A 27,252-nucleotide genomic window follows, 5' to 3' on the forward strand; every position below is an offset into this window, starting at 1 on the left:
CTCCTGCTTGAGCAGCTATCACCAAGATCATCAGTGAATGAAGCGGGTTCAGTCCCTGTGAAGGGTGACTCAGCCATCAGTACCATGATTACATGTTCCTGTGCCCGATGACCTTACAATTCCCTTCAGATGTGCACATGTGCACTTGCAAGGACTTGTGGACAAGCATGCTTGTGGCAGTATTATTTATAATAATAAAATTTTGGAATCAGCCTAAATGGCCATTAATAGCATACAAGCTAAATGAATTCTGGCACACCCCACCCATACAATGGAATACTATGCAGCTGTAAAAAATGAGGATGCTTTCCATGTACTAAATGTGGAAAAATCTCAAGGTATATTGTTGAACGAACGTAGCGAGGTGCAGACAGGGAAGTGCATGTGATATGCTATCTTTTGTGCAAAACTGAAGGGAATCCATGCTTGTATGTGCTCAGACGGGCCCTGGAAAGGTACAGAAGAGCCTGGAAGCTGTTGCACCCATGGGGAGAGGGATGGATGTCTGGTGGGAGGGAGAGGTAGGAGGAGGCAGATGTGGTTCCCACTCTATGCCCTCTGATACCTTTGGGATTCTGTACCATGTGCCTGTAATCTTCCCAAACAATCACTTTTTTCAGGGCCTTCTCTGGTTCCCACCTGGGCATCTGCTCCACCACCTCGTTCTCCTCTTCAGCAGCTGGAGCTGCCTCTGAGCCCTGCAGGCTGGTGCTGCCCTCCTGATGCATGTCCTCCTCCCAGTGAGGGTCAACCTCCTCTAGGATGAGATCGGGCTCCTCCTGCCCTTCAGGGAGGATGCTGACTGTGGGGGACAGTCACAGGTGTTGGGGAAAGTGGGCCTGGGCCTCTGAGACCCAGGGACCCCACAGCAGGCATGGCCATCACCAGCCATGTGCCTGCTCTCAGCCAAGCAGCAGAAATGGCACCATTATTAGTAGGACCATTAACAACCAGACCAGGACTAACCACGATCATTCACCCTGTCTCCTTCCATTAGTGCTCCGCTCTTTTCCCTCTTGAGACAGAGCTTCCATTAGTTAGTCTTTGTTTCCCTCCAGGGCCTCTTTCTTTGAGGTTTGCGCAGAAGCAGGAACAATGCTTCCAACCACAGCATTGCAGGTGATGCCAAGAGGCCCAGGCTTGAGGTCCACCCTGTTACATCCCGGTGCAGTGGCCTGGAATGCCCCGAGGGGTGCAGACAGCGCTTGCCCACTGCCTGTTCTCTAGATGCTACCCCCGGGTGTTGGCATACTACATGCCCAGAGTCTCAGAACCTGCTTCTGGAAGTCTGGAAAGACTTCCTCCTGGACTAGGTGCTCCAGCCTCCGAGGGAACTCGACTTTCCCATAGAGGTGGTCTCACCTTCAACAGTTCTCCATGTACCCTGGTCCCCGGCAGTGAAAACACTGTGGGGCTATAAGCTTGGCAGAAGTGAGTGCAGGGGGGTCTCACTGGGAGCCTAGCCTACCCCTAGGCAGGAGAAAGGGGAGAAAGGTGGAGATTGTTTGGAGGGCAGGTGTTCCCCCAAAAGCTCCAGGGGTCTCGGTGGCCCTCAAGCCAGGCATGAATTATGAACAGCGGCTTTAATTGGAAGCTGGCCTCGAGTCCTATCTTTTGACTTTGGAAGTTATTGTTCATAGTGTAGAACAATAATAATAACAGCAGCAGCACCACCAGCTGCATTTATTGAGCACTTACTGTGTGCCAGGCCCTGTGCTAAGTGATTTATGTGGATTAACCCAGTTAGTCCTCACATCAAACTTGTGAAGTGGAAATAACTGTTACCTCCTTTTAATTTTCCCCCTTATATATTTTATTCCCCATTTTACAGGTGAGCAAAATGAGACACAGATTAACACCATCTCTTACAGGGTGCTCCCCAGTGCCAGGTACAGGGCTATCTGCCTTCCAAGAGTCACCTCACTCCCCACTCCTGCCTCCTGGCATCCGGGTAGCGAAGTGATCCTGCCCCTCAGAGGAGACATCTGTGCGCCCTCCGGGGAAGCCTCACACCCGCATTCTGAACTGTGGTCCAGGCTCCCCAGCCCTACAAGCAGCCTTGGGGTTTGACCAGCAAGAATCCTCCAACTATGGCCTTGAATCTGACAGTGGGACTTGTATATCATATGTATGTGTCATTCTGTGTTGCCACCCAGCAACAGTGCGGCATCCCCACCCGAAGCAGCCCCTAGGGATGCAAGCCGCTGCCTGACATCCAGGGGACAGAATATCCCCTGGCCTGTGAGCTCATTGATTTTCACAAAAACTGCAGGATAAGAACAGTACTCTCCCATTTTATAGACCAGAGAGGCTGAGTGACTTGCCCAAGGCCACACAGGATGCCGGAGGCAGTGCCAGGTCCCCTGACTCGTTTCCCTGGTGATATCCAGGTAACAAACATGTCCCAGGAGTGAGTGCTTCCCCGGCACTGGCAGCCGCTCCATAATGGGTACTGGACGAGCCCAGTGTCTGATGCCCTGAAGTGTTGATGCCATCCTTGCTTATGTCTTCAATTTCTTTTTCAGTAACCCTTCTTTTTAGGTACTAATTAGTGAGTCAGCACTCTATAAGCACCTCCTTCTCCCATCTTAGTGCCAGACCTGTCCCCATTTTACAGCCAAAGAAGAGGATGATGCCAGGGGTCACTAGCCAGTAAAGGCAGGCATGGGGTACTGATCCTGAGGCAGGTCCTGCCCGTGGAGCTCCAAACCCCTCTCCACAAGCATCTGATTCACAGCTCTCCAGGCTTTCCCAGGGTTTACCCAGGTGCCCATGTCACAGATGGGGACACGAAGCACTATGGGTGCTCAAACTCACATGGAAACTGCTGCTCCATCTGGAGCTTAAACTTGACCCTTGGAGTCCCTCACAGGCACATCTCCTCCTGTGCAGCATCCTGTGAGGCCTAGGATGGCCCTCAGGGCAGCTGAATGGGGTTCTGACTCCAGCAGCTGGTCAACGGCCCCATATGGGAAGGGGGCTGCTATTTCTAACACCAGCAGACAGGGAGCCCAAGGACAAGGTCCCCACTCAGACCCTGCATTGCTGGCAAAGCCTAGGCCTCGGCTGAGAGCCCTCATTCTCCCTGGCAGGCGTGGGTCATGATACCTGTTCCCCCTGCCTTGCCCTGGTCCAGACCCACATCTTCTCCCACCTGGTCCCTGAAGCACTAAACTAACTTCTCATTAATTGAGTATTTCTCAAAGTGTGGTCCCTGCCACTGCCCCATTTTCAGAATCATCTGGGAAGGTGGGTGCTTCTTGAAAATGCAGATTACTAGGCTCCCACACTCTTCAAATTGGAAGGCTAGGGGGTGGGACATTCATCATAGCTGCCCCTGGATGTGGCCTAAAGTTTGAGAATCCTTGCTTCAATTGCTTTCTCTGCCTCCAATTCTTGCTTAGCCTCAGAGTAATCTTTAAGTCACTCCTCTGCTCAACCACCTTCAATGGCTCCCCATTGCCTACAGCCTAGTCCCCTAACATCAGTCTCCAATTTCTCTAGTTTTACCTTCTGCATCAAGGACACTGGGCTCCATATTAGCTGAAGTGCCCACCACCCTCCCTGCACATTCTCTCCAGGTGTATGCTTACTTTATTCCGTCTACTTTGTTGCCCTCCCCACTGCTCCCAGTTTGAGAGGGGTCTCAAACTCTAAGGCCTGTGTAGCCAGGGAGATGGTGTAAACGTGTGAAATGGAGGGCGTCACCTGCCCTCCGGTGGCAGCTGCTGCTTAGATTACCCTCACGGGACCATTATAGCCCTATCGCCCCAGTTTTTAAGAGAAGCCAGATTTTTCTATGGACAGCTACCTGATGTTTAAATGTCAACATCTAATTCTAATTTTTAAAATCACCCCCAAACGAAGACATCTGTAGACTAGCTGGGACCCAGGAAAGACAACTTAAAACCCCTGGCTAATTCCTCCTTCCAGCAACCCCAATAACATGGCCATAATAATCCACCCACTTCTCAAACCTCGATACGCCCTTTAGCCTTCTCCAAAGCAATAATATCATGCATTCACAGGTTTGATGTGCTAACGTACTTTTTTTTTTTAATGTCAATTAAAGCATTTGTTGCTGTCCACTAGTGGTGCCCAACTCTTTGAGGGGGCGAACATGACCAGGCCTAAGGAGACCCTCTTCTGGAAAAAAAACTGTGTCCCGTGGGGTTGCTGACTGTGCCAGGCACGATGCTGAAGGCTTCACAGGCGTCCTCTCAAAGAGAGTCCTCCACGGGCTTTCCCTCAGCCTTCCAGTGGGAAGTCCTCCTGCTGCCTAGCTTAAATCCCACGGCTGCCCTTGGCTGGCCTTCCTCTTGCTCTGGAGGAAAGGCGCCAAACTTGGTCTCTGGGACTGGCTCCTCGTGGCCCTGCCTGGGATCGGGGTGGGGGGGTGGAGCAGGGGGTTTAAGGAGGTGGGGGATGATGACCCCCTCTTCTCCCTCCCCTGAAGTTCTTCTCTTCAGGGCACCCTTCTTTCCTTCCATCCATCTGTCTGTTTGTCCATCTGCGCTCTCCCAGGCTCCCTTCCCTTTTGTTTCAGAGGCCTCCAGCTGCTGCCACCCCTGAAACAAAGGAGAAGACAGAAGGGTGGGTGGCGGGGTGGACAAGCGAAGGGAGTGAATGAAAAGGATGGAGCGTCTGGGGGACGGAGCAGGGAGTAGGGGAGGGACACTCATCCCTAAGCCCCTCAGCGTCACCCTCATAGTGGGCTGAATAGCGTCCTCTCCGCAAAAAAAAAAATATATATATATATATATATATATATATATATATATATATATATATATATATATATATTTTATATATATATCTCTCGCTCCAAGTTCTAACCTCTGTCACCTGTGAATGTGACCTTATTTGGAAATAGGGTCTTTGCAGATGTCACTAAAGATCTCAAGATGAGATCATCCTGGATTTAGGGTATGCCCTAAATCCAATGACTGGTGTCCTTATAAAAGACAGGAGAGGGAGGTTTGGCAGACACAGAGGAAAAAGCAGAGATTGGAGGGCAGCTGGATGCCAAGGGACACCGAGGATGGCCAGCAGCCACCAGAAGTCAGGAAAGAGGCCTGGAACGTTTTCTCCCTCACAGCCCCAGAAGGAATCAACCCTGCCAACACTTCAATTTTGGACTCTTGCCCTCCTGAACTATGAGAGGATGCATTTCTGCTGTTTGAAGGTGCCTGTTTATGGTCCTTGGCTATGGCAGCCTTAGAAAACTGACCCCCGGTTGAGTCGGCCCCCAGGGGGCCCCAGTGCCCTCCTGAGTCCCACGTGCTCGGGGCATGCAGGGAGGCCCTGCCTACAGTGGGCTAAGACCCACCTCCTTCCAGAGGAGCAGGGAGGAGGGTGAGGGGGGCCAGGGGCTCCATCCTCAGAGCTCTCGGCGCCCCCTGGGAGGGGTCTCTGTGCCTGGAAGGTTTTCCTTTCCTCTAACCTTTCCAACTGCTCTCAGGCCAAGGGGTTTCCAGTCCCTGCTTCATGATGACTTGCTTTGTGACCTTGGGCACATCTCTGCCTCTCTGCCTTCCCCAACAGTCATGGGCATCCCTGCTCTGTGCCCTCCAGGGTGGCCATGAGTTTCACGAGACTGAGCACACCCCGCTCTGAGGCCTCCCCCTCACAACATTGTCACGACTATACAAATACCATCCCCTCCCATGGCCACTCCATCAAACCCATGCTCCACAGCTGGCCAGCCTCAGGCAGCCACCCCCTGTGCCAGACTTCTTGTAAAGACCACCATCGGCCTAGTGGGGACTGGGGTTGGCCACCCTGGGGACACCCTGAGGCCCATGGGCCAGGGCCTGTGTCCAGGATGGAACAGGGTTACTGCCCACCGGCCCTGAACTCTGCTCTGCTCACCTCCAGTGTTCACCACAGGCCTGGCACATAGCAGCTCTCCATGACCATTTGTGAACGAATGAAGGACAAATGAACAAGTGAATGTCCTATATACCACATGCCTTTCCTGAGGCCATGAAATGAAGGAAGAGCAGATTTTGGATCCTAGCCCTTCACTCTAGGCCTCCGTCTGGCCCCACTCCTGGTGAAGGGCTGGGGTAAGACAGCACGCACCCCCTCAGCCCAGCCACAGGTAAGGGGATGCCCTCCCAGCCTAAGGGAGCTGGAGTCTATGGGGTTCAGTTTCCACAGGGAGACCCCATCCCTCTCCTTTCATCCTGCAACCAGGAACTCTGCTTAGCCAAACCCACTGGGCCAGGGGGCAGTGGGGAGCTCTCTCCAGGGGTTCCTAGCAGGAAGAGGAGTCAACCAACTTGATCTCAGAATCATTTTTCCTGGAAAGAAGCGGGAAGGCAGGCCAGGTTCCCGCCAGTGTGCCCATCCCCCACCCCCGGCCCCCAGGAGGGGCCTCCAGCCATCATTGGCTCTAGGCTGGGCTCTGGCTACCTAGCCAGGCTGACCTAAGGTGGGGCCTGCAGATCATGGAGTCTCCCAGCCCCAGGTCCGGAGACTCTGGCTTCCCCTGCCCCCCCCCACCTCCACCGAGCACGTCCAGGCCTGACCGAGGACAGCCCACCGCCCATGTGCGCAGACCAAACAGGCCCTGCAGAGACACACACCAGGGGCCACTGCCACTTACTGGTCTGCACGTCACACATCACAGGGGTGTCAGGCTCCTGCATGGGAAGAGAAGAAGGGGAAAAACCATCTGTGGCCTCCTCACTGGCCTCCCTGCTTCAATCAGCCCTCCTAGCACACGCAGGAGCAAGAGGGTCTCCTCACAGCTCCCAGGAAACCTGCAGAAGATCCCACCCTGCTTCTCCGCTCCCGCCTCACACGTCCCCCACTGCTCTGGTCACTCCCCTACCAGGGTCTCTGCTCGCTGGGTCCCACCTCAGCTTCTCTGCCGGGCTGGGACCCTGCCTCGAATGCCCTCTCTCTGGTTCTCTACATATGAAAAACCTCTCCCATCCTTTCCTGGAGAGTTGTCTCAAAGCTCTATCTGCATGAAGGCCTCTCTCGGCCAGCACACCTTCTCCTGCCATCACCATCCCCAGGGACCCTCCTCTCAGTGAGCACTTCTGTGAAGATGTCCAATTGTCCCCGAGAGAGAGGAGCCAGGTGTTAGGTTCTTGGAGAGGGAGGCCCTGCTCCCCCCACCTGCCCACGTGGGAGCCCTAGGTTGTCAGGAAGGCACACAGGACCCGCTGGCTTTCTGTGAGCCTCACTTCTCTTCTCAGAATATTCCAGGCCTCTCTTGTCTCTGGGCCTTTGCACGTGCTAATTCTCTGCCTGAAGGGCCCTTCCTACACTACCCGCTTCTTCCTCCTCCTTCAGGTTTCAGCTTGCAGGCCATCTCCACCAGGAAGCCTTCTTTAGTGCTCCTGGGAGGCTCTCCCTCTGCACCCCGCATCCTCTCTGCTTTCCACATAGAAGCCCCTCCCCCACTGACTGTGACCACCTGGCTGGTAGGGCTGGACCAGCACTTCTCAGCCCTGTGGCCACGGTGACCAGGGTGTGTGAGTGAGACAGGCAGGATAGGTGGCTGAGCTCCACTGCAGGCTCCCTTCTTCCTCTGTGCCCTCCTCCCCACCCAGGGACCATCCCACCTTGCCTGAGCACCCAAGACCCCTCCCACCACCACACAGGGCCCCCACTCCCCAGTCCAGCACCCACCTGCTCCCCAGCCTTCCCATGGAGCACTGGCTGCGGCAGGGCCATCTCCAGCCTGTGCAGGAGCCATGCCACCAACCTGCAAGTGGGAGAAAGTGGGCCAGGTGGGAGGGCTTGTGGGGAAACTGAGGCCAGTGTCAGATCCCTCCCAGGGCAGGCAGCAAGCCAGCCAGAAGGCAGACCAGAACCCTGGTCTCCAGCCCTGAAAACAGTCGTCCTGCTCCCTGGCCTCCCTAGGCCAAGCCTCTGGCTACTGGTCAGACCCCAGTGGTAACTCAGGCCCCCTACCCTCTACATCACCCCCTGAGGTGCATCTCAGTCCCCTCACACACTGCCAGGGCAGCAGCATTCGGCAGTATATATTCCAATTTTAAATGCATGTATCTTTTGGCCCAGTAACTCCATTTGCTCTGATTTACTTGCTCATGAACGCAGTGATGCCTGTACAAGGCTACTGATTGCAGCAAAAGAGTGGAAACAAACCTAATGTCTGCCAAATGGTTAAATAAAAGTTGGTGCACCCGTTTAATGAAGTACTGTGCAGTCGGTGAAAGAATGGAGCAGACCACTACGCATAAAACCGCCTCTAAGACAAATTTTTTTTAGTGAAAAAAATGAGATGAGGGACAGTATATATAGTTTGCTGCTGCCTGGTGTGTGTATTTAAAGGAGAAATGTGCTCAGAACTTGTCTGTGTGTAGGAAACGCTTGAAAGCAGGAGAAACTGCTGATGTGATTGCCCTGGGAGGGGATGCTGGAAACCTCTGAATTTTCTCCCAGGTGCATGTGCTACTTTTATAATTTAAAAAGACTCAATTGGTGAAGGCTGGGTGTTGGGCTGGGGCCAGGCACTGAGCCTGCTGCCTGTGGGAGGCATGGCATTTGGGGGGCTCACCTGGCAGAGTCCTGGGCGGGTGGCAGGGAGGAGGTCTGGATGCTGGGCAGGGGGTCTGGAGTCGGCTCCTCCTTGGGCTCTGGGGGGTCGGGAGCAGGCAGGGAGGGGCTCTCCTGGGCCTGCAGCACAGGCTCGGGCTTGGTTCCCAAGGAGGGTCCTGGGGGCTCTGAGCAGCAGGGAGGGAAGGAGACGAAGGATGACATCGCAGGGTTCCATGCAACCCCTCAAGGGCATGGGGGACCAGATTCAAGCACCAACACTACTGAGTGGGGAGCCCCTTGGGCCCACCCCGACTACCCCAATCATAAGACAGACATGGAGCTGAGGTCCCGGGAGGGGAAGGGACTTATCTAAGACCTCTCAGGGCTGTCTCAGGCTACTGGCTTTTCCCAGATTGGACTGGGACAGGGATTCCAGGGCCCAACAACAGTCGGCTTCCTGCAAGCCCTGAACCCCTCCAGAGCCTGGGTGAGGGCTAAGGTCCTCCCCCAGCATTCCTCAGGCCCCAGTTGTACCCCCAGCCCAGTCTATGAGCATCCCAGACAGCCTCTTCCCAGATCCTTTCCCTGTACCTGGACCCAAGGCAGCATCCACAGGCTCGTCTCTCCAGCCCTGGGTCGTAAACAGGAAGTGAGGTCACGGAGGAAGAAAGCCACGCCCTGGCCCATCTGCCCCTGAATCCCCTGCTTCTCTGGCAGTCACACCTCCCCATCAAGGACCCTCTCGAGAAAAGAGCATCCCCTCCATGGGTCCTAGGGGTGGGGACAGCCTCTGGAATAGGCAGGCCCTTCTTGGGGCCCCAGAAACCCTCCTACGTGGTCAGCTGTCTGCTCCCCATTTTCCTCAACTTACCTCAGACATTTTCGGGGGCTGAGGCAGCACTTTTTCCACATTCTGCTCAAGCCACCTGAGCAGCCAGGACCCGGACCTGCAGAGGGGCCGGTGGTCAGTAGAGCAGCCTCAGGGAGTGGCCAACCACTCTGTCCTGACCACCCGTTGGATCCTCGGTCTCAACCAGCCCTTCCTCGCCTTTGGCTCCCATTTTGCACAGTGGGGACCTTATACTGGATACCCTTAAAGGGCCTCCAGTGGGGGGACTGTATAGCTCAGTGGCAGAGTGCCTGCTTAGCATGCACAAGGTCCTGGGTTCAATCCCCATTACCGCCATCAAAAAATAAATAAATAAACCTAATTACTGTCCCTGAAAGAGAAAAAAAAAGGGGGGGGCCTCCGTTGGTGAGGGGAACTTCTGCCAACCTCAGATTCTGATCCAGGGCTGGATCCCCTAGTCTTGGCCTCCTGGGCAGCAGATGAGAAGGGGTACTGCCTGGGGACCTGAATGCAGCATGGGGGCCTCCCTGTGACTGAGACAGATAGTTCTGGCTTCATGGGTATGTGAGCAGTGCAGTCACACAGGGCAGGGCCCATTTTTGGTTAATGCTCAGGAGTCACTGTTTTAAACTCAGTAATTTTGGTAAAGGGGTCCTGCATTTTCATTTTGCACTGAGCCCTATGAATTATGCAGCTGGCCCTGTGGCAAACGTTGGGCCCCCAGATCCACCTGGCCTCCAGGAAGCCCCTCCCTCTTCAGGGAAGCCCCATGTTCCCAGGGGAACCCATCCCCTCTGATATGGCCCAAAAGAAAGCTGTTAAGTCCTCTGGGTGTCTTCATCCTAAATCAACTTTACTGGTCCCACAGGTCAGCAGAGTGGCCCTGGGGACCCATGATCTGGGCAGCCTCCAGAGGACAAAAGAAATAGAGAGCAAGCTGGAGCAATGAATGAACGAATACTGTGTGATTGTATATGTTCATTCATTCATTCAATCATCCCTTCTGTGCTGAGCCCCCTCCCCATGGCAGGCCCTGTGCTAGGCAGCAGGGATTCAGTAGTGACCAAGACAAAAATCCTGGAGCTCAAGGATCTGACAGTCTAAGGACTGGATGAGGGAAGGAATGAAAGAATGGGGTGAATGGAGATGAAGGTGTGACTCTGGACTTCTAGCAGACAGCAAACTGGAGGCTTCAGGTTTATTTGGGGGCCTCACAGTATTTTTGAAAACCCATCCCAGGATGGGTTCCCCTGGGAACACGGAGCTTCCCTGAAGAGGGAGGGGCTTCCTGGAGGCCAGGTGGATCTGAGGGCCCAATGTTGGCAACATCTGAGAATTAAGGATTACGTAAAAACCTAAATTTCTAGCTTCTCTTGAAAAATTGGAGCTTCTGGCCACCCCAGGCCTGTTCTCCTGCAGGGCAGAGGCAAGAGGAGATCAGCGGGCCCCTTCCTAGAGAGGGACATGGGCTCTCCCGTTTGCCACAGTCCCCCCAACCAGTCTGCCACCCCTTCAGTCAGCTCTGAGAAGTCCAAAGCTGTTGCCAACTATGAAGCCAAACCTGGCACCCCAATGTTCCCACTGTGACCCAGGCCCTGCCTCTGGGCTCCACATGGTGCCCACCTACATGAAGCCCATCTCTAAGGAGTTTGGCCACGCTTCCTCTCCATCCCCAGAAGGGAATCTCCCAGTAATTAGCACAAAAAAACTCTGGGTAGCACTGGACCCATCATCCCCATTTTGTACTTGAGAAAAGTGAAGTCCAGAAGAGATGAGAGGCATGTCCAAGGTCACACACTGAGTTGGTGGTGGAATCTGGGCTCTGGGCACACTGAGCCCACCACACACACTGCAGATGGGGCTTAGGAGCTCCCAAACCAGCGTTCAAGACAGGGACTCACCCGGTGTCCTGGGCCCTGGGGGCCTCATTGGGTCCATCTGGGGAAGAAAGAAGGATGGTCAGCAGCAAGGGGCCTGCCTGGAGCTCCCCAGTCAGCCCAGCTCAAATACAGATTCAAACCCGGGCCCAGTCAGGTGAGACACTCTGGCCCTGCAGACACCCCAGGGAGCAGGACCCAACCCAACAGCCCCTGAGCCCACCCCTGTAAAGCCATCCTGCCTCCTGGCCTTACCTGAGCCCCTAGTGCTGCATTGCCCAAGGATCTGTGCTCCTGCCTGCCAGGACAGACAGACAGACATGGGCAGAGGTCAGGTGCGCCGGACTACCTCCCACCCCTTCCCCACCCAACCCATCTCAGCTCCCACCCAGCAGTACCTGAGCTGCACCCTCCAAGCCAGCAGCAGTGCTCTGGGCAGTCCTGTCACTGTGGATGGGCTGTGGGACAACCTTCTCCAGGCCCTTCCTGAGCCAGGTTGGCACCCAGCCGCTGGGACCACTGAGAGACAGAGATACCGGCCTGCCCTCAACGTCCCCAGCCCCTCCCTGGTCAGCGTGGCAGTTCACAGCATCCTAAAGAACTTCATTTGAACCCCAAACCTCTATTTCCCCACTGGGACACTACAGACATGTCCCCTCCCTCCTGGAGCCTTGTATCCCCCTCTGGAAAATAGGGGACACCAACCCTTAGTGAGGCCAGACATGCCCACGCCATTCCAAGCCCACCTCCACCAGATGCTTGGTAAAAACAGCTGAATTCTATCATTCTGCTGCCCCCTTAGCCTGGCTCCGGGGCTGGGGGCACCTCCTGTGCTTGGCACATGTCTTGTGCTCTGGGAGGGTTGACGGTTTCCAATAAGGTGTTTCCTTGTGACAGAGGCTGGTCAGCCTAAACATGAGGGTCCCAGACTCACTGTCTGAGGCCAGCCCTGCTGCAGACATGCTCACTTGGACAAGCACCAGTGGTCTAAAATGTTTGAGCTATCTGGGAGATTTCATGTAAAAGTCTGGATTTCTGTCTTCATTGGGAAAATCAGAAGCTCTGGCCACACCGGACCTGTGTTTCACCCAAGCACTGAGAATCCTCTGGTCCCCACACTCCATTTCTCTTGGTTATATGGTTCATTTGGCCCAGGAGACCCCCACGTCTGTCTGAGGCTCCCTTCAGCCAGTTTCCAAGATGTTCTGAGTCTTTACTTGGAAGTGACTCAGATCTGACAGCAGGGCCCGTCCCCACCCCTTTAATGTCTCCCTAGCTTGGGTAGGAGGCTGGCCCTGAGGAGAAGGGACAGTGGGGCAGTACCTGTTCACTTCAGGAACCACAGTGACTTGGGCCTGGAGGGATGTAGGTGGAGAAGGGGCAGCCTCCTGGGTTTCTGGAAAAGAGTTCCTCATACTTTAGAACTGGAACCTCAGAGAGACCCATTTCTACCCTACTGGGGAGGTCAAGTCGGAGGCAGAGGAGAGGGAAGAACCCTGAGGGAGTCAGAAGCCGGGGGTCCCAGCTCAGCTCAGCTAAAAAGTCCCCAGGAGCCCACCTTTAGCTTCTCTGAGCCTCAGTTTCTTCATCTGTGAAATGGGCCTGCCAGCTCATGGCCCTCAGCCAGGCTCTGAGTGGAGAACACAGCCCTTCCACACCACCCACCCTGCCCTCCTGGGCTTCCAGCACTCACCCTGAGGGCCTGGAGCAGCCACTTCCTCCCCGACACAGGGCTCCTCAGGTGGCTGGAGGGTTCAAATGGGACCCCGTAAGCCTCAGTGAGACCAGCCTGGTTCAGGTAGGCGCAGCCTCCAACCCACCCACAACTGACCCCACCCCTCACCCCACAAGACCAAACAATACACTTGTCACAGTCCTCTCTGTAAATCCTGGTGGCCTCACCTTCCACCTGGGACACACCCTTCCTCCAGGGGTCCCTCATCCAGAGCCGGGCCCTCACATCCCCCTAAGGTGCCCCCAGGCCTATCACATCCCCCAGGAAGCTGTCTCACTCAAATGGCCTGAAAAGAGGGAAAAAATTTAGAGCTATGAGGCCTCTGGGCAACTGAGGAGAAGAGCTGCTGAGAGGAGCCTACCCCACACCCAGCTGCCCACCAGAGCCCTCCATGTCCTGCACCAAATGTTCCATCCCCTTCTAGCAGCTGTGTGGCGTTCAGCCTCTGCCCTCTGCCTCTCAGCTGCGTCTACAAGTGCACACGTGTGCATGCACAGACAAGCATGCACAAGCACAAGGACACACTAACATGTGTGCCCTGACACTTATACACTCACTGTCACATACGTCTACACACACTCACAGACACACACAAGCACATGTGTGTACAGTGCACAGATATGTGAGACAGGTGTGTGTACACACATGCATACATGGGCTGACACAAAAATAAGTGCTCAGTCACATAAACATAGGCATGTACACACATCCTCATGCACATTTGCACTGACACACAAACGTACTTGTGAACACATCATTTCACATGTGCACCAACACACAAATACACACATAGATGAGCATACATGCACAGATGAACAAAATGTGTATATATACAAACATGCAGACACTATGTCCATATGTATACACACGCACAGATACGCAGACATGAGCATACATGAGCGCACACAAATACATTCACAGACTCAGAAACAGGCGTGTACACACACTTATATACACTAGCATGCCCCACATGCACATGGAAATACAGGCACATGAATCGTGTATACACACACATAAACATGTATGTGTGTACCTGTGTATACACACTTGTGAATCAACACATGTTCCAGTGCAATTTGCTAATGCACACGTATGTACAAACATACCACTAAGAATACGAGGCACGTGTACCTGCATATACACGTTGTGCACATGCAAACACATATGCACAGCAACCCTCCATCTGGATAGCACACTGCTTCCTAAACACACCCTGCACTACCCAGTAATAGCCTTTCCTCCACCAGGAAGGCCCCCACGTCTTCGTCTCCTCCAGTTACAATTTGGCCCCGTGCACTGAGGCTACGAAGCACTCCTCCACCAGCTTTCAGTCTCCAGAGTGAAGATGGCTCTCTCCTCTGAGCTCTCATAGTTCTCAGTTTATACACTTATATGGTCCTCCCAGAAGGGTAGAGCTGAGGATGTTCTTGGAGCGCATCACATTCCTTCATCACTTGTCTCCTGGCAGAATGACCTGGCTAAGTATTGTCTGCTGACCCCCAGGGGGCAATGCCTTACTCATCACTGTGCTCCCAGCACTGCACACAGGCCTGGCATTGATTAGAAGCTAAATCAAATCTGTCTGAGTTTCTGAATTAGTGTCATCAAGCTACTAAATGAATGGGATGCAGAACTGGCAAGGAAGAAATTTGTAGAACAGGGCTGCGCAAAATGCGGTCCATGAACCAGTGTCAGTCTGCAAACTGTCACTGGTCCACAATGATTAAGCAGTTTACAGTAGGTTGTATGTCAACAACTAAAGCAGTGTGCTTAGTTACATAGTAGACTTATATCTGGTGGGCTTCTGATCTCATCAGGGACTAGCAGCAAACAGTTCATAGACTGGCTATTTCGAGTAGCTCTGCTCTAGACTCTATAGAGATTGGCAAACAATGGCCAGTGGGCCAAATCCAGCCTATTGCTTGTTTTTGTAAACAAAGTTTTACTGGAACACAGCCATCTAGGCTGATTCATTTATATATTGTCTCAGCCTGTTTTCACACTACTGTGGCAGAGTTGAGTAATTAACAGAGATGGCATGACTTACAAAGCCCAAAATATTTACTATCTGGCCGTTTACGGAATGAGGTGACCTCCTTTTCCTTCTGGCTCCAGCTTTCCCTGTTGTGGACAGTCCGTGGGGGCAGCTGACCCAAGCTGGGAGTTCTCTGAGCAGCAAGGCCAGTGTGCCCTCCATCACCCTCCAGCTCTTACCAGGGACTCTTCCTCTAGGACAGTCTCTTCAAGGGCTGTTTCGGTCTCTGGCTCCCGCTCTGGTTCTGCTCCCTCCTCCTCCTCTGTCTTGGTCTTCCGACGGGCCTCCGGGGGCTGAGGCAGCACCTTCTGGGCCCAGCTCAACATTCTGACACCTGTGGAGGCAGAGTCCTTAGGCCTCCCCAGAGTCCTCCCAGTTCCTCCCATCATTCGTGGACTGCTTTTGTGGGTTACATATTTCCTATTTCTTTCTTTAAAAACGTTTTTGCAATTCTACCTCCAGGTGTTCACCTTATAGAAATGCTCAAGCCCACAGACATATGTGTACAAAGAGGTTGGTCACAACCAGTGTGAAAGCAAAAGATGAAAAACCTCTAAATAATCCATCAGTAGGAGACTGGTTATTGGGTAGTATCTAATTGTTCATCTGTAAGAGGGGCACATATTAAATAAATTATAATACATCCAATAGTGGAATATTATGGAGCCATTTTTTTAAGGCAGATCTATTTGAACTCATGTGGAAAAATCTACACGATCCAAACTCCAGTTGTGAGCAGATCAGTTAAACTCTCCATGCCTCTGTTTGCTTGTCTGTAAAATGCGGATGTTAACAGGACTTACCTGGCAGAGATTATTGTGAGGATAAAGTAAACTGATGAGAACAGTGACTGGCACACCCTGAAAGCTTAATAAATGTTGGATGTCAAGCAAAAAATGCTAATAATAGACTATCATGTTCAGCATAATCCCATTTAAATTGTTTTAAAATACATTTTGAGTAGCATATGAATGGAAATATTTTTTGTTTAATATAAGATAAAATTAACCTATTTTCATGACTTAGAACAATTTTAAGATAAAATGATAGTTAAGCCCCCCGTCCATGGCTTACTGTGATAGTCCAGCTCTACCTTCTACAGGTTCAGTTTCTGGCACTATTTATCTTCAGAGAATGGGCAGCCCTGCCCTTATGACTATATTCCTGCAGGATGGCCTGACCCAGAGGGCACCACATAGATCAACATCTGCAAGCTCCCAGCCTCGAAGGGCCCTTCAGAGGCCCCGCCCGGCACAGTGCATGCTCCCTACTCAGCCGTGAGCAGCCAAGGCATTTGTAGACTGCTACTTTGCCCCTCCTCTGCCAGAGACCCTGGTCCCAGGCTGAAAAGGGCAGGCATGGGGCCAGGATCCCCACCCCAGTCCCCAGCTCCCTGCAGCCCCTGGCCATGCTGCTGGCCCTTCTACTCACAGCCCCGACTTCTGTCCCTGCTCTGCCCTTGGCAGCCCAGCTTCAGCTTTGAGTAAGGGGTCAGGGCTCTGACTCAGACCCAAAAGGTGAACTTGAGCCAGACATGACACTTCTGGTCTTCCATTTCCTCACTGGGTGTGGGGTATAGACACTGATTTCCAAGGCTGGTAGAGTCCAAGATTGCATGTTTAGAATGGCAGATTCCACCGGCCCCCGCCAGCCACAGGCAGCCCCACATGTCGTGATCACCTCACCCTCATTCTCACCACTTCTCACTCAGCCTCAGTAAAATAAGCATTTTCATCACGGCTTCACAGTTAAGGAAATGGAGGCACAGAGCAGTCAGCTGACTTGCCCAAAGTGACACAGCCAGTAAGCGGCTAAGCTGAGTTTACGCTCAGGTCTGCCAGACTCCAAGCGTCCCACATCCACCCCGGGAGCACTGACATTTGCCCAGGATTGGCTGCTTCTGCAAGCCAGTCCTGCAAGCCCTTTCCCAGCGGGCAGCAATTCTGCATGTGTTTCTGAACCTTCTGGAAATGACTAGGGAAGCATTCCCCTTTCCCAAGTTTCCTTCTTCTCCCAGACCCAGCCATTTTCTCCTGGATAGAGACACTTGTAGGTCCCGCCCATCTTTTTGCCATGTCCCTGCTGACTCCATGTTGGTGAGGGAGGCTCAGGTGGAAGGGGGACCCGAGAGTGGTAGCTCAGGGCAACTCTGGTGCTGGGACCACCAGCCTTTCATAAGCTTCTGAGGAGCTGGGGAAATGCAGATTCCTAGGCCCCTCTAAACCTTCTGCAGAACCTGGAATCCACACTTCACGAGCTGCCTTGGACGTTCACTAAGGTTTGAGCCCCGCCAAGGGGAGAGAGAAGCCTCAGGATTCCAGCCTTGCCCAATTCTCCAAATCTAAATGCCTTGCCAGGAGGAAAGCATGGAGGGGGTCCCATCAAGGGTCCCACCGAGTCTCCACTTCCTCCATCCTGAGTTACCTGCTCGGATGCCGTCCACCAGCCAGCAACTGCCTTCTTCCTGCTTCTCTCAGCTGGCCTCCCAGACACAGCAGGGATTAATTGGCGGCAGCAGGGCTGTGTGCAAAGGATTAGGAGGTGCTGAACAGGGTGGGGAGGTGGCGGTGGAAAAGAGGAGATTGATGCAAAGAGAGCAGGCAGCAAACCCCCAGGAGCCAGCAGGGATCTGGGCCCCAGGGAAGGAGCCCTACATGGCCCTAGTCTGGTACACCATGAGCTCCCAGGGGACCTGGTTCCCCACATACCTTGGCCAACCCACAGGGTTTGCTGGTGGAGAATAACAGCCCGGAGTCCCCATGTGATTCTGGGAGACCCTCAAGGTGGCAGGGGCTTGTCAACTCTCAGTCAGCAGTGGCAGGAGGCACACCCAGCTCTCCAGCCCCAGCGCAGGGACTCAAGCCGAGTCCCTCTGTCCCAGAATTCTCTGCAGCTTGGGCAGGGCCTCAGCAGCTCCTTCCTGTGGATCTGCCAGAATGACTGTGGTCCCAGGGCCAGGCTTTTAGGGAGAATCCAAGGACTGACATTGGAGCTGGCCCCCTGAACTGAGGTCTGACCCTGGAGGGGTGTAGACAGAGCTCTCAGGGAGACGGGGAGAGGGACAGAGGCCTAGCATGCAAAGGGGCTCGGTGAGGTGACAGTACCTGGGTGGGGGCCAGGCAGTGTTGATCAGCAGAGGGGCAGGGATTTGACTTGATCATCTACATTTCCTATGTGCCGGGCAGTGTGCCAGCCTTGGCACACTGAGAAAGACAGACATAGGACCTGTCCTCACGGAGCTTACATTACAATGTAGGATTCAGAAATTAAAAAGATTAACGATAAATAAAGAAATATTGCAAATATGCTGAGCGCCGTGAAAGAAACACAGAGGGCAGAGACCTGTGTGAGGTGCAGGGGAGCAGGGGTAGGCATAGTGTGGAGCATTTTTGTGTCTGGTTTCTTTCATTTAGCATAATGTTCTTGATGATCATCCACATTGTAGCATGTATCTGCACTTCTTTTCTTTTTTTTGATTCCCAAGAGTATTTCATGGCACAGATACACCACAGTCTGTTTATCTCTACACTAGTCAATGGATGCTAACATTGTTTCCATTTTGGGGCTATTATAAAATCCTGCTATGAACATCTGCATGCAAGTCTTTGTGTGGACATACATTTTCATTTCTCTTGGGATGACTCCTTGGGATAGAATTGCTGGGTCATATAGTAAATTTATCTTTCACATTTTAAGAAACTGCTATACTGTTTTGCAAAGTAGTACTTATGTCTTGGTCTGACTGGTAGATATATGGGAGGTCTTTATAAATTATGAGTTACATTATACATTTATGCATTTTCTGTATTTTGTATTTTTAACTTTAAAAGAGTTTAAACTTTTTTATTTTTTAAACTCTTAAAGTTAAAAATACATTGGGGTAGGATGGCAAATGAGGTCAACCCTAGAAAAGTTTTCGGTAAGGGATGGGACTTGGGGATGCTGCTCTGGGGCTGTATGGAGCACTGGAGGAGGAGCAAAGCCTACCTGGAAGCAGCACTGGAGGATGAGCAACTAGGGAGCCAAATCCTACAGGAACCTCACAGTAGGGGTCCCCGGGCCCATCAGGCTCAGCACTTGGGCAGGTGTATGCAAAGCATATGCCAATATATGCAAATGAGTCAGAGTATCCCCAAGGTTTCCTCACCTGGAGGGTCCATCTCCATGGTTGTGGCCAGGGTGGTTGGCAGGCCCAGGGTTTAGGGGTGCTGGGCTTAGGCCCTCGTGATCTTGCTTTTTGGGGAAGGCAGAAGGGAGGCTGCAGGCCTGCAGAGGGCTGGGGGTGGAGTATCACCTGCTAATCCCCGTCCTGCTGAGGCCACCACTCTCCCTGATCCCCTTATGCTGACCCCAGATCCTGGCAGCCACTAATCTCCACCCCTAGAGACCCAAGGACTAGTTGGTAGGGCAGTGCCCTCTTTCCTGAGGTTTGTAAGGAGGGGAGTGCCCTTTCAGCTCATAGACACCCCTCATGGGGGCCCAGGGCCCTTGCCTAACACAAATGGGAGCTTTGAGGCCCAGTGAGAGACAATAACTAGTCTAAGGTCACAGAGCCTGCCCTGGCGAGTCCAGGCATAGCCACCCCCAGGACCCCATCCCCCTGTCTGATATTTCCCAGCGTGCCCAGCATGTGCTGAGGCCTGGGAGACAGCAACCTTCAGGAAGGCTGAAAGAGGGGGCCAGTGCAAGGACCCTCCAGCAGCAGGCTCTTCCCCTAGGAGCCTGCGGTTGCCAGGGTAGCCGAGGAGCAAGTGCCCTCACAATCAGGCTGCCATGGGCATTGTCTCTGCAGAATGTTCCTTTATTCTCCTACTGTCTCATAAGGCACTGGCGCTCGGCCCATCTCCCTGCCTCTTTTCCCACTGAGCAGTCAGAAGAGCAGAAAATCCTTGAAGTCTGTACACCTGGAGCCCATGGCCTGCAGATGAGGTACCACTGTCAGTGGGTCAGGAGCAGGGAGCCCTCCCTTTCCCCTCCTCCCATTGCCCCACTTCCCCATCCCTGCTCACGCAGGCCGTTCCCTGGTGGCAGTTTCCTCACTCGCCACCACGCCCCATCCCCATTTCTTCATGGCTCAAAGTCCTCTCTCCTCCTGCCCACCTCCATCTCTCACCTCTAGTTGGGGTCAGGAAGAAAGCAACCTGACTCAACAGATTCTCGCTAAAGTTTAAAGGCTAAAGAAAATAAGGCTCTGGGACTACCTGCTTTTTCAAAGGAAGCACTGGGGAACCAGCCATATTTTTTCTGGTTCATATCTATCATGTCTCGTCCCTTACTTAAGACTCTTCTATATCTCCCCGTAGAATTTTGAGTAAATACCAGAAACCTCAGCTAAGACCAAAAGTCCATAATTAGTTACCCAGAGGCATATTGAGCTAAATTCTGAATCCACTTGCTGCTGATGCTTCCTGCTCATTATTGAAGAATAGACACAAATGCCATCTCTTTTAGGCCATTCCCTGAATGCCCCAACCCCAGCCGCCCCAGACACACACACTCTGTTCTGACCTCTGCCAGAGACCTTAGCACATCCTCTGTGCGTGTGTCTTTGAATGGACCCCTCACCATAGCTCCTGGCACACAGTAGGTGCTCAATAACTGTTGGACAAGTAGACAAATCAGCACTGGCCAAGGTTGTGTTCCCACAAGGTTGTGTCTCTGCCCCTAGCCATGGCCCGCATCATCGACCTGGTGCCCTGGGAGGATGGCTCCACCCACGTGTACGCATCCCCGGCCATCCTGCTGCCCATGGAGCGGCAGCGCAACCAGCTGGCTGGTGTGAAGCAGCAGCTCTACCACCCGGCCCTGCCCAGCCTGCGACGCATGGACATGGACTCCGTCAGGGCCTGCCTTTCCGACGAGCACTGCCAGTCCACCACGTACTGCCACAAAGGTCAGGCCACCTTGTTGCCACCTGCACCAGCCCAGCTGGGCCTTCAGGGAAGGCATGGATGGTTTGGAGGAGAGAGATCTCAGAGGGAAAAGCCAAGAGTGACAGATGAAAGGGTTAAAGGCGCTAGCCCCAGCTCTGCTCCTCCCTGCCTAGGAAATCTCCCAGTCTGAGCCTCTGTTTCCTTATCAGTAAAATGGGGATGATAACAGGGTCAGCCTCTCAGGGCCACTGTGAGATTAAAATGAGACACAGATTGAAAAGCACTTAGAGGAGTGCCTGGCACATAATATGTGCTCAGAGATAACATTGTTGCTGTTATTATTGTTAATGGAGAGAGAACTGTGCAGAGGTCAGCAGTTGCAGGAGGAAGAGGAATAATAATGGCAATAACGACAACTTCTACCCAATCGTCTCTCCCTTTGAAAAAGGAAGAGGAAGACACCTCCCATGAATGAGAGGTGGACCTAGGATCCTCCAGGGTAAAAGGGCCACATGGGGCCAAGGAAGAGCCCTTCATCCATTGAGAAGCTTGGGTGTGCAGGCCTGGTGCCCCATGGACATCCACACTTGTTCATTTCAGCACATTTATTAAGCGCCTACTTTGTGCCTGACACTGTTCTGGGTCTGCAGGGAAACAAAGGTGTTCCAGCTAGAGGAACAGCATGTGCAGAGGCCTGGAGGGGAAAAGCTATGCGAGGTGTTGATGAACTTGAGGGCTTTAGTTGGGCCGGAGGATAAAGTGTGCAGGAACAGCAGGAGCTGTGGCTGGGGAGGAGGACACAGCTCGGGGGGGCCCTGTTGCTAAGCTCAGGGGTCTGGACTTTCTCTGGAGGTAGATAAGAACCTCTGAAGACTTTTAAGCGGAAAAGAGGTCTGAGCATTGGGGCAGGGGTGGGGGAAGGGTGGTGGAGGCCCAGAGGAACTAGAGGTGGATAACTGGGAAGGGGGGTGTTAGGATCCTGGGAGGGACTACAGTCTTCAGGAGGATTGATAGTATCTTGGCCTCTGGGGAGGGTTTTAGAAGGTATTTAGGAGACAAAGTAACAGGATTTGGTATCAGTGTGGGTAGAGGGGCAAGAGGGGTGAGTCCAGGGTGATACCCAGGTTTCAGAGGATGTCAGTGGTGGCAAGGAGATCTCCAGAGGTCCCACAGACCCCTGGGGCCCAGATGGGAAACACAAATGCCAAAAGTGGGTGGGGAGGCAAAAGGGGAGAGGGGAGAGGTGAAGTGGAGCCTTCACACCCTCCCCTCTAAAGGGGGCTCCCATTGACTTCTGTGTGGGAAGGGTCAGCACAGTTCTGTCAATTCCCTGGCTTCCAAGAGAAGCCAGGAATCGAGATTTTTAGGGAGAGCTCTTGATTTAGATATGCTTTTTATTGCAAGTACATTTTTAATAGAAGTAATGGTCACAGTTTCAAAATTCAAAATGCTAAAAAAAATTCAAAATGCTATAGCAATGTACTTTTTTAAACAATTCTCATTCCTCCCCCTTCTCCCGACCCCCACTCACAGGTAACCACTCTTAGTTCCTGAGATACCCTTCCACTGTTTACCACTGCAAATACAAACATATTCTTTGCTCCCCAACTTTTTTTATTATGAACATATTCAAACATAGAGGAAAATTGAAAGACTAATAATACTATGAACATCCATTACCTTCCACCTGCTTCAATTAATGTTTTGTCATACTTGTTTCCACTCTCTCTCTCTCTCTCTCTCTCACACATACACACTTCAGCAAGCAGCTCCCAAAGATAAGAACATCCTCCTACATGACACAATACCATTATCACATCTGAGAAAGTTAAAAATAGTTCCCTAACATCTAATATTCAGCCTGTATTAAAATGTCCCAAATTATCCCTAAAGATGTCTTGTATACCTGTTTAGCCATTTTTATTTTTTCTCTCTTCTATTGTATTTAGTCTTGATTTCCAGGAGCTCTTTTAATATAAGGGAAAATACGTGGAAATATTTTTCCCACTTGTCTTTTGACTTTCTTTATGTTTTCTTATGTTGTAATGCAAAAGCTTATTTTTATGTAGTCCAAGTTATTGATCTTTTCTTAAGGCTACCTGATTTTATTTTTTTTTATGGTGTATTTTACTACTTACTTACTTATTTGAAGTAAAGGCTACCTGATTTTAAATTAGAGTTGGTTAGGCCTTCCCATCCCAAGGTTAAAAGAAATTTACCCATGTTTTTTCTAGCACTTCAATGGTTTAATTTTTCACCTTGAAATCTGATCTAGTTGGAGTTTATTCTGTTATAAGGGGTATCTTAAGTGAAATCTACTTGATTTTAGATATTTTAAAGTTGTCAAGTACTTCAAAAACCTGCTAAAGCAGCGTGGACCAGACCTCTCCTGTGTGGGCCTGAGACCACTGGTGGAGGAGACGTCTCTTTTCCCTTTCTCTTCCTTCTTCAGATGACTTTGACAATGCCCACTTCACACTCCTTGGTGTCCCCAACAAACCCCTGCAGTGTTTGGTGAGTATCCTTTGACCCTGGCCCTGAGTTTACTCTGGGAAGAGGACATGAATGTCCCGCGCATCCAGCCCCAAGCACCTTGGGTCCTGGGCTCCACTCTGCTCTTTTTCTCCACTGCCTGCTTGGGACTCCTGTCCCCTTTCCCATCTCCTTCAGGGGCTTCGGGAGGTCCTTCGGTCAGATGGGCCAAGTGGCAGCTCCCGCCTAAGGGGTGGTGTCAGTTGGCCGTCGCGTCCTGACTCCCTGCTTCCTGGCAGGACATCACGGCGACCGGCCAGAGGCTCCGAAACAGGTGCCGCGAGGGAAAGCTGGCGCCTATCGCTCCGGGCATCAATCGGGTTGACTGGCCCTGCTTCACGCACGCCATCGAGGACTGGTCCCGCTTCGTGTCCTCTGCCGGCGAGTTCAAGCTGCCCTGCCCGAGCAAGAGGGGTTGGTCTACGGGCGCGGAGGATGCCCTAGGGCGGGAGAGATAACGGAGGTGCTGGGTCCCTCGAGCCCGGACCTCGGACCGGAGGCTTCGCGGGGTGGGCTGCGTCAAAGACAGGGCGGGGAAGCTAAGAGCAGCTGGACACTCAGGGGAGGGAGACAGACGGACTGAGGCTCACAGAGGCGGGGCTTGTCTTGGGAGGGGGCGGCACCAGGTCCGAGCCGGGGGAGCCAGTGGGGCGGAGGCGGAGGGCAGGTTTGGTTCTGGGACTGGAGCTGCGCTGTCCGGAGGCGGGACCAGTTCTAGCACCAGGCGTGGGGCTTGGCTTGATCTAGGGGCGGGGCTCAGGTAAAGGAGGGGCGGGGCTTGCTCTGGGCGGGCTGGGGGCCGGAGACCCGCCCTCTCTCCGCAGTTGAGAGTTTCAGCGGCTACGCGGTGCGGTACCTGAAGCCGGAGGTGACCCAGAACTGGCGGGTAGGAGGGGCTGCGTGCTAACTCATATCTGGGGGACCGGGGGCGAGGGAGGATCGGCTAACACAGAGGTCAAGGAAGGGGAGAGGAGACCGAGCGTAGGGTCTCCCAGCGCCGAGGGCAAAGATCTCCGGCAGATAGCGCTGTGTGGAGCGTGGGCAGGGGGTCCGTGTCCCCCCAATCAATGGACCCCCATCCCTCTGGCCCATCCCAGTTCTGTCTTAACCAGAACCCTAGCCTGGATCGCTACGGACAGAAGCCCCTGCCTTTCGACTCCCTGTAAGTGACCCCACAAGGCCCCGGGACCCCATACCTGGAGGAGGGAGGGTGGGATCTTGGCTGCTTTCACCAGCGCACACCTAGTGGCCCTTGAAAATGTGAGACCTAGGAATAATTGACTCCAATACACCAAAAGAAAGTTGCAATTTCAAAATGAGTAAAAGTTTAATTCCTACCAAATGGAGCATCCTGTCATCCAGTCCCTAGCAACTTCACCCTTTAGAGTGGAGGTCTTAAGGTGGGACGAAAGTGCAAGTGTAATCCTGAAGGCACAGCGCCTCCCAACGTGAGAGTAGTGTTCCCAGAGAGGATCACCCTTTCGCACCCCGGCCTCACCCTCCTCTCTCTTTTCCAGGAATGCCTTCCGACACTTCGGCTCCAACTACAGGTAGGGCTGGAACTAGAAGGGAGATGGGCAGGGAATGACTCCATCCCCGCATCACACCTGGCCCTGAGGGGCAGCCTAAGGACTCAGGCAATTCTCAGACCCCTCTCCACTCTCGGGGCCTCTTTAGGGAGGCACCAGGGGAGTAGTATCCTACTTGGCGATGTAGGGGTCGGGATGCCATAGGGCTTCCCTCTGAAGAGATCCTTGCCTGGCAAAGGTGTAGCCCACTGGAAGATGGAGGGAGCAAAGTGCATCTCCCACTCAATTTGCCCCAATGAGGCCAAAAGACAAAGAGGGTCCGGGATAGTGGTGGTGGTGGTGGTGGTGGTACCTGGAAGAAGTGCAGGGGCTGGAATTGTAAATAGATATATAAGAAATAGGATGGAAGAGCCAAAAACTTGCCTTCCAGGATGCAGGTTAGGTGGTAAGGGCTGGGGCTCATATTCCTAGCAGGAGCGTCCAAGATATTCAAGCACCTTCATACTTTGGCCATCTCCCACCTCTCCAGCTCCATTTCCTACACTTCAGCAGTACCAGACTCCTGGGACAACCCAAACCAAGAGCGCAACCAAGAACTTCACATCTTGTGCTGTTTCAGAGCCTTCTTTCTCTGCCTGGCAAATTCCTCCTTACTCTTTAAAGCCCAGCACCAATGTCCCATCCTCCTTGAAGTCTTCCCTGATCCTCTGCCTCTCCCCTTCAGCTCAAACCTCACTCCAGTTGGTCCCTACATGTGCATATCTCCCTATCTTAGAGCACACAGACTATTGCTTTATAATTATTGATAGGACGTTTGCCTTCCCTCACCCACCGTGTATACCCACAGGGGAACACTTACTGTTTTTCTACTACTATATAATGATTGGCGGAATAGGTTCACTAAATGATTGAAAAATGAGTAAAGCTCACAGGAGATAAAGAAGAGGCAACTGGAAGTGGGGCTTGAAAGTCAAATAGAGCAACCAAAAATATATTAAAGGAAATAGGGAGCCATCAAAGGCTCTTGAGCCATAGAGATACTGCGTTTTCAGAGCAGGAAGGTGGGTTTTAAGGGGAAGGCCTAGAGAAGGACAGCCTGACTTTTCCCCAGGACACCTTGGAGGCCCCACCTCACCCCTGTTTCTCTCCACAGTCGTATCAACTACCTGACTCCCTGGCATTAATCTGTGAAAAGGAGGCTGACCCCCAGGCTGCCAGATCAGGCTACCTCAGGTTCCCCAGCAAGACAGAGGGTGTATGGTGGCAGCACCCGTCTCCCTAAGAGTTCAGCCTGACTGGAAATAAACCTTATGCTCCACAGGGAGGCAACACACCCGTGTGTGTGTGTGTGTGTGTGTGTGTGTGTGTTTCTTACAGGGGCTGGGGGAGGGTCAGGACCTCGGGATGATGATATCTCACTCTTACCTGCCTCCTGCCAACTCCTGGAGGACTGGTGGGAGGTTGGAAAAGATGTCTGGTGACCCCAGGTAGTCAACGTCGAAGCCCCAAGCCCCAGCCAGTCGTAAGGGGCAGAGGCAGGCCTGGGAATTAGGTTTTCTTTGTGCCCCTATAACCAGGCCCCTTCCACCTCAGACTCTGAACTTGAGCCTTAAAGAGAAAAGAGGGGGATCGAGAAGGATTTTTAGACACCTATCTCAGAAGGCCTTGCCATACCAGTATACACCGTGGGCCTGGGGTGCCCCTGCAGATGTAGAGAAAGGTCCTGAAGTGCTGGCCAGACCTATGGACTCCATTCCCTGCAAAGCAGCAGAGTGTAGAAGTAAGATGAGGTGCCTGAGACCACTCAGAGAAGAAAGTTTCCTGTTCCCCAAAGCCAACGAACATACCTTGTAAGCAAATAGTTATCTGCTCTGTCCACAGAGCTTTAGGACTAGAACTTATCTGCCAACCAACCTACAGAAAGGAGGCATGATGTCCTGCAAACAGCCATGGGTGCACCTGGGCCAGGTCCAGAATAACCTTGCCCAAAGCTTTGGGCTAAAGCAGTGTCTTAGCGTGGTTGGGGGTTGGAGCAGTCAGCATCAGCCTTAGCTCCAGGGCCATCAGATACCCCGCCCCACTCAGCTGTGGCAGTCTGCAAGGACAGACCCAAATCAGGGTGAATGGCCCCCCAGCTCCAGAACTGGTGGAGCAAGACTTCTGATTCCAGGATCTGGGGCTTCAGGGGCCCATGAATCTCCTGAAATCATGTGCAAAACCATGGGTCTGCCCACATGTGCATTTTCCATGGAAAGGCTCCTAGTTTTCATTGATGCTCAGAACAGTCAGTGCCCACAAAAG

At 52.7% G+C, this 27,252-nt stretch overlaps 3 protein-coding genes across 6 annotated transcripts in view; 1 reads left to right on the top strand and 2 right to left on the bottom strand.

Annotated features, from left to right (window-relative positions):
• CNGB1 (cyclic nucleotide gated channel subunit beta 1) overlaps window positions 1-3,538 on the bottom strand; it is a gene marked incomplete at its 3' end in the record, with an annotated part of 49,000 nt that extends 45,462 nt beyond the window's left edge. The window contains exons 1-2 of the mRNA XM_072968298.1: window positions 3,511-3,538; window positions 582-802 (exon numbers count right to left, since the gene is read on the bottom strand). Coding sequence (XP_072824399.1) covers window positions 582-802; window positions 3,511-3,538 — 249 coding nt within the window. The remainder of the gene's footprint in view (window positions 1-581; window positions 803-3,510) is intronic.
• Window positions 3,539-4,029: 491 nt separating this feature from the next.
• On the bottom strand, window positions 4,030-19,724 carry LOC140698135 (cyclic nucleotide-gated channel beta-1-like). 4 transcript variants are annotated; one of them, XM_072967461.1, is made up of 15 exons: window positions 19,673-19,724; window positions 19,165-19,293; window positions 17,442-17,537; window positions 15,197-15,351; window positions 12,941-12,992; window positions 12,571-12,643; window positions 11,646-11,766; window positions 11,503-11,545; window positions 11,272-11,308; window positions 9,392-9,467; window positions 9,112-9,151; window positions 8,540-8,705; window positions 7,648-7,723; window positions 6,611-6,647; window positions 4,030-4,568 (listed from the first exon to the last, which is right to left on the bottom strand). In XM_072967461.1, exons 4-15 carry the CDS (start codon window positions 15,341-15,343, stop codon window positions 4,543-4,545), a joined length of 894 nt encoding a protein of 297 aa, XP_072823562.1. In that variant the 5' UTR covers window positions 15,344-15,351; window positions 17,442-17,537; window positions 19,165-19,293; window positions 19,673-19,724; the 3' UTR covers window positions 4,030-4,542. The 4 variants fall into 4 exon arrangements, with proteins under 4 accessions (XP_072823562.1, XP_072823561.1, XP_072823560.1 ...); XM_072967460.1 differs by lacking the exon at window positions 19,673-19,724 and adding an exon at window positions 17,726-18,035 and having other exon boundaries at window positions 19,165-19,654; XM_072967459.1 differs by lacking the exon at window positions 19,673-19,724 and having other exon boundaries at window positions 19,165-19,654.
• An 80-nt stretch (window positions 19,725-19,804) lies between these two features.
• SPMIP8 (sperm microtubule inner protein 8) lies at window positions 19,805-26,284 on the top strand. The gene is made up of 8 exons (XM_031680648.2): window positions 19,805-19,946; window positions 20,686-20,910; window positions 23,343-23,404; window positions 23,662-23,836; window positions 24,247-24,308; window positions 24,520-24,584; window positions 24,940-24,972; window positions 26,105-26,284. The coding sequence occupies exons 2-8, from the start codon at window positions 20,688-20,690 to the stop codon at window positions 26,133-26,135; spliced, it is 651 nt and encodes a 216-aa protein (XP_031536508.2). The 5' UTR covers window positions 19,805-19,946; window positions 20,686-20,687; the 3' UTR covers window positions 26,136-26,284.
• The last annotated feature ends 968 nt before the right edge of the window (window positions 26,285-27,252 follow it).

The sequence above is a fragment of the Vicugna pacos genome, chromosome 9 (genome assembly GCF_048564905.1).
Source record: "Vicugna pacos chromosome 9, VicPac4, whole genome shotgun sequence".
NCBI lineage: Eukaryota > Metazoa > Chordata > Mammalia > Artiodactyla > Camelidae > Vicugna > Vicugna pacos.

Bases quoted from the DNA above. Each gene is read 5' to 3' on its own strand.
- LOC140698135 (XM_072967461.1), bottom strand. From the start codon at position 15,343: ATGTTGAGCTGGGCCCAGAAGGTGCTGCCTCAGCCCCCGGAGGCCCGT. The intron at 12,993-15,196 runs GTAAGAGCTGGA...TGAACCCTCCAG, and splicing joins TCCTAGAGGAAGAGTCCCTG to CCACCTGAGGAGCCCTGTGT. The intron at 8,706-9,111 runs GTACAGGGAAAG...CCTGCTGCTCAG, and splicing joins GGATGCTGCCTTGGGTCCAG to AGCCCCCAGGACCCTCCTTG.
- SPMIP8 (XM_031680648.2), top strand. From the start codon at position 20,688: ATGGCCCGCATCATCGACCTGGTGCCCTGGGAGGATGGCTCCACCCAC. The intron at 20,911-23,342 runs GTCAGGCCACCT...TTCCTTCTTCAG, and splicing joins CACCACGTACTGCCACAAAG to ATGACTTTGACAATGCCCAC. The intron at 23,405-23,661 runs GTGAGTATCCTT...GCTTCCTGGCAG, and splicing joins ACAAACCCCTGCAGTGTTTG to GACATCACGGCGACCGGCCA.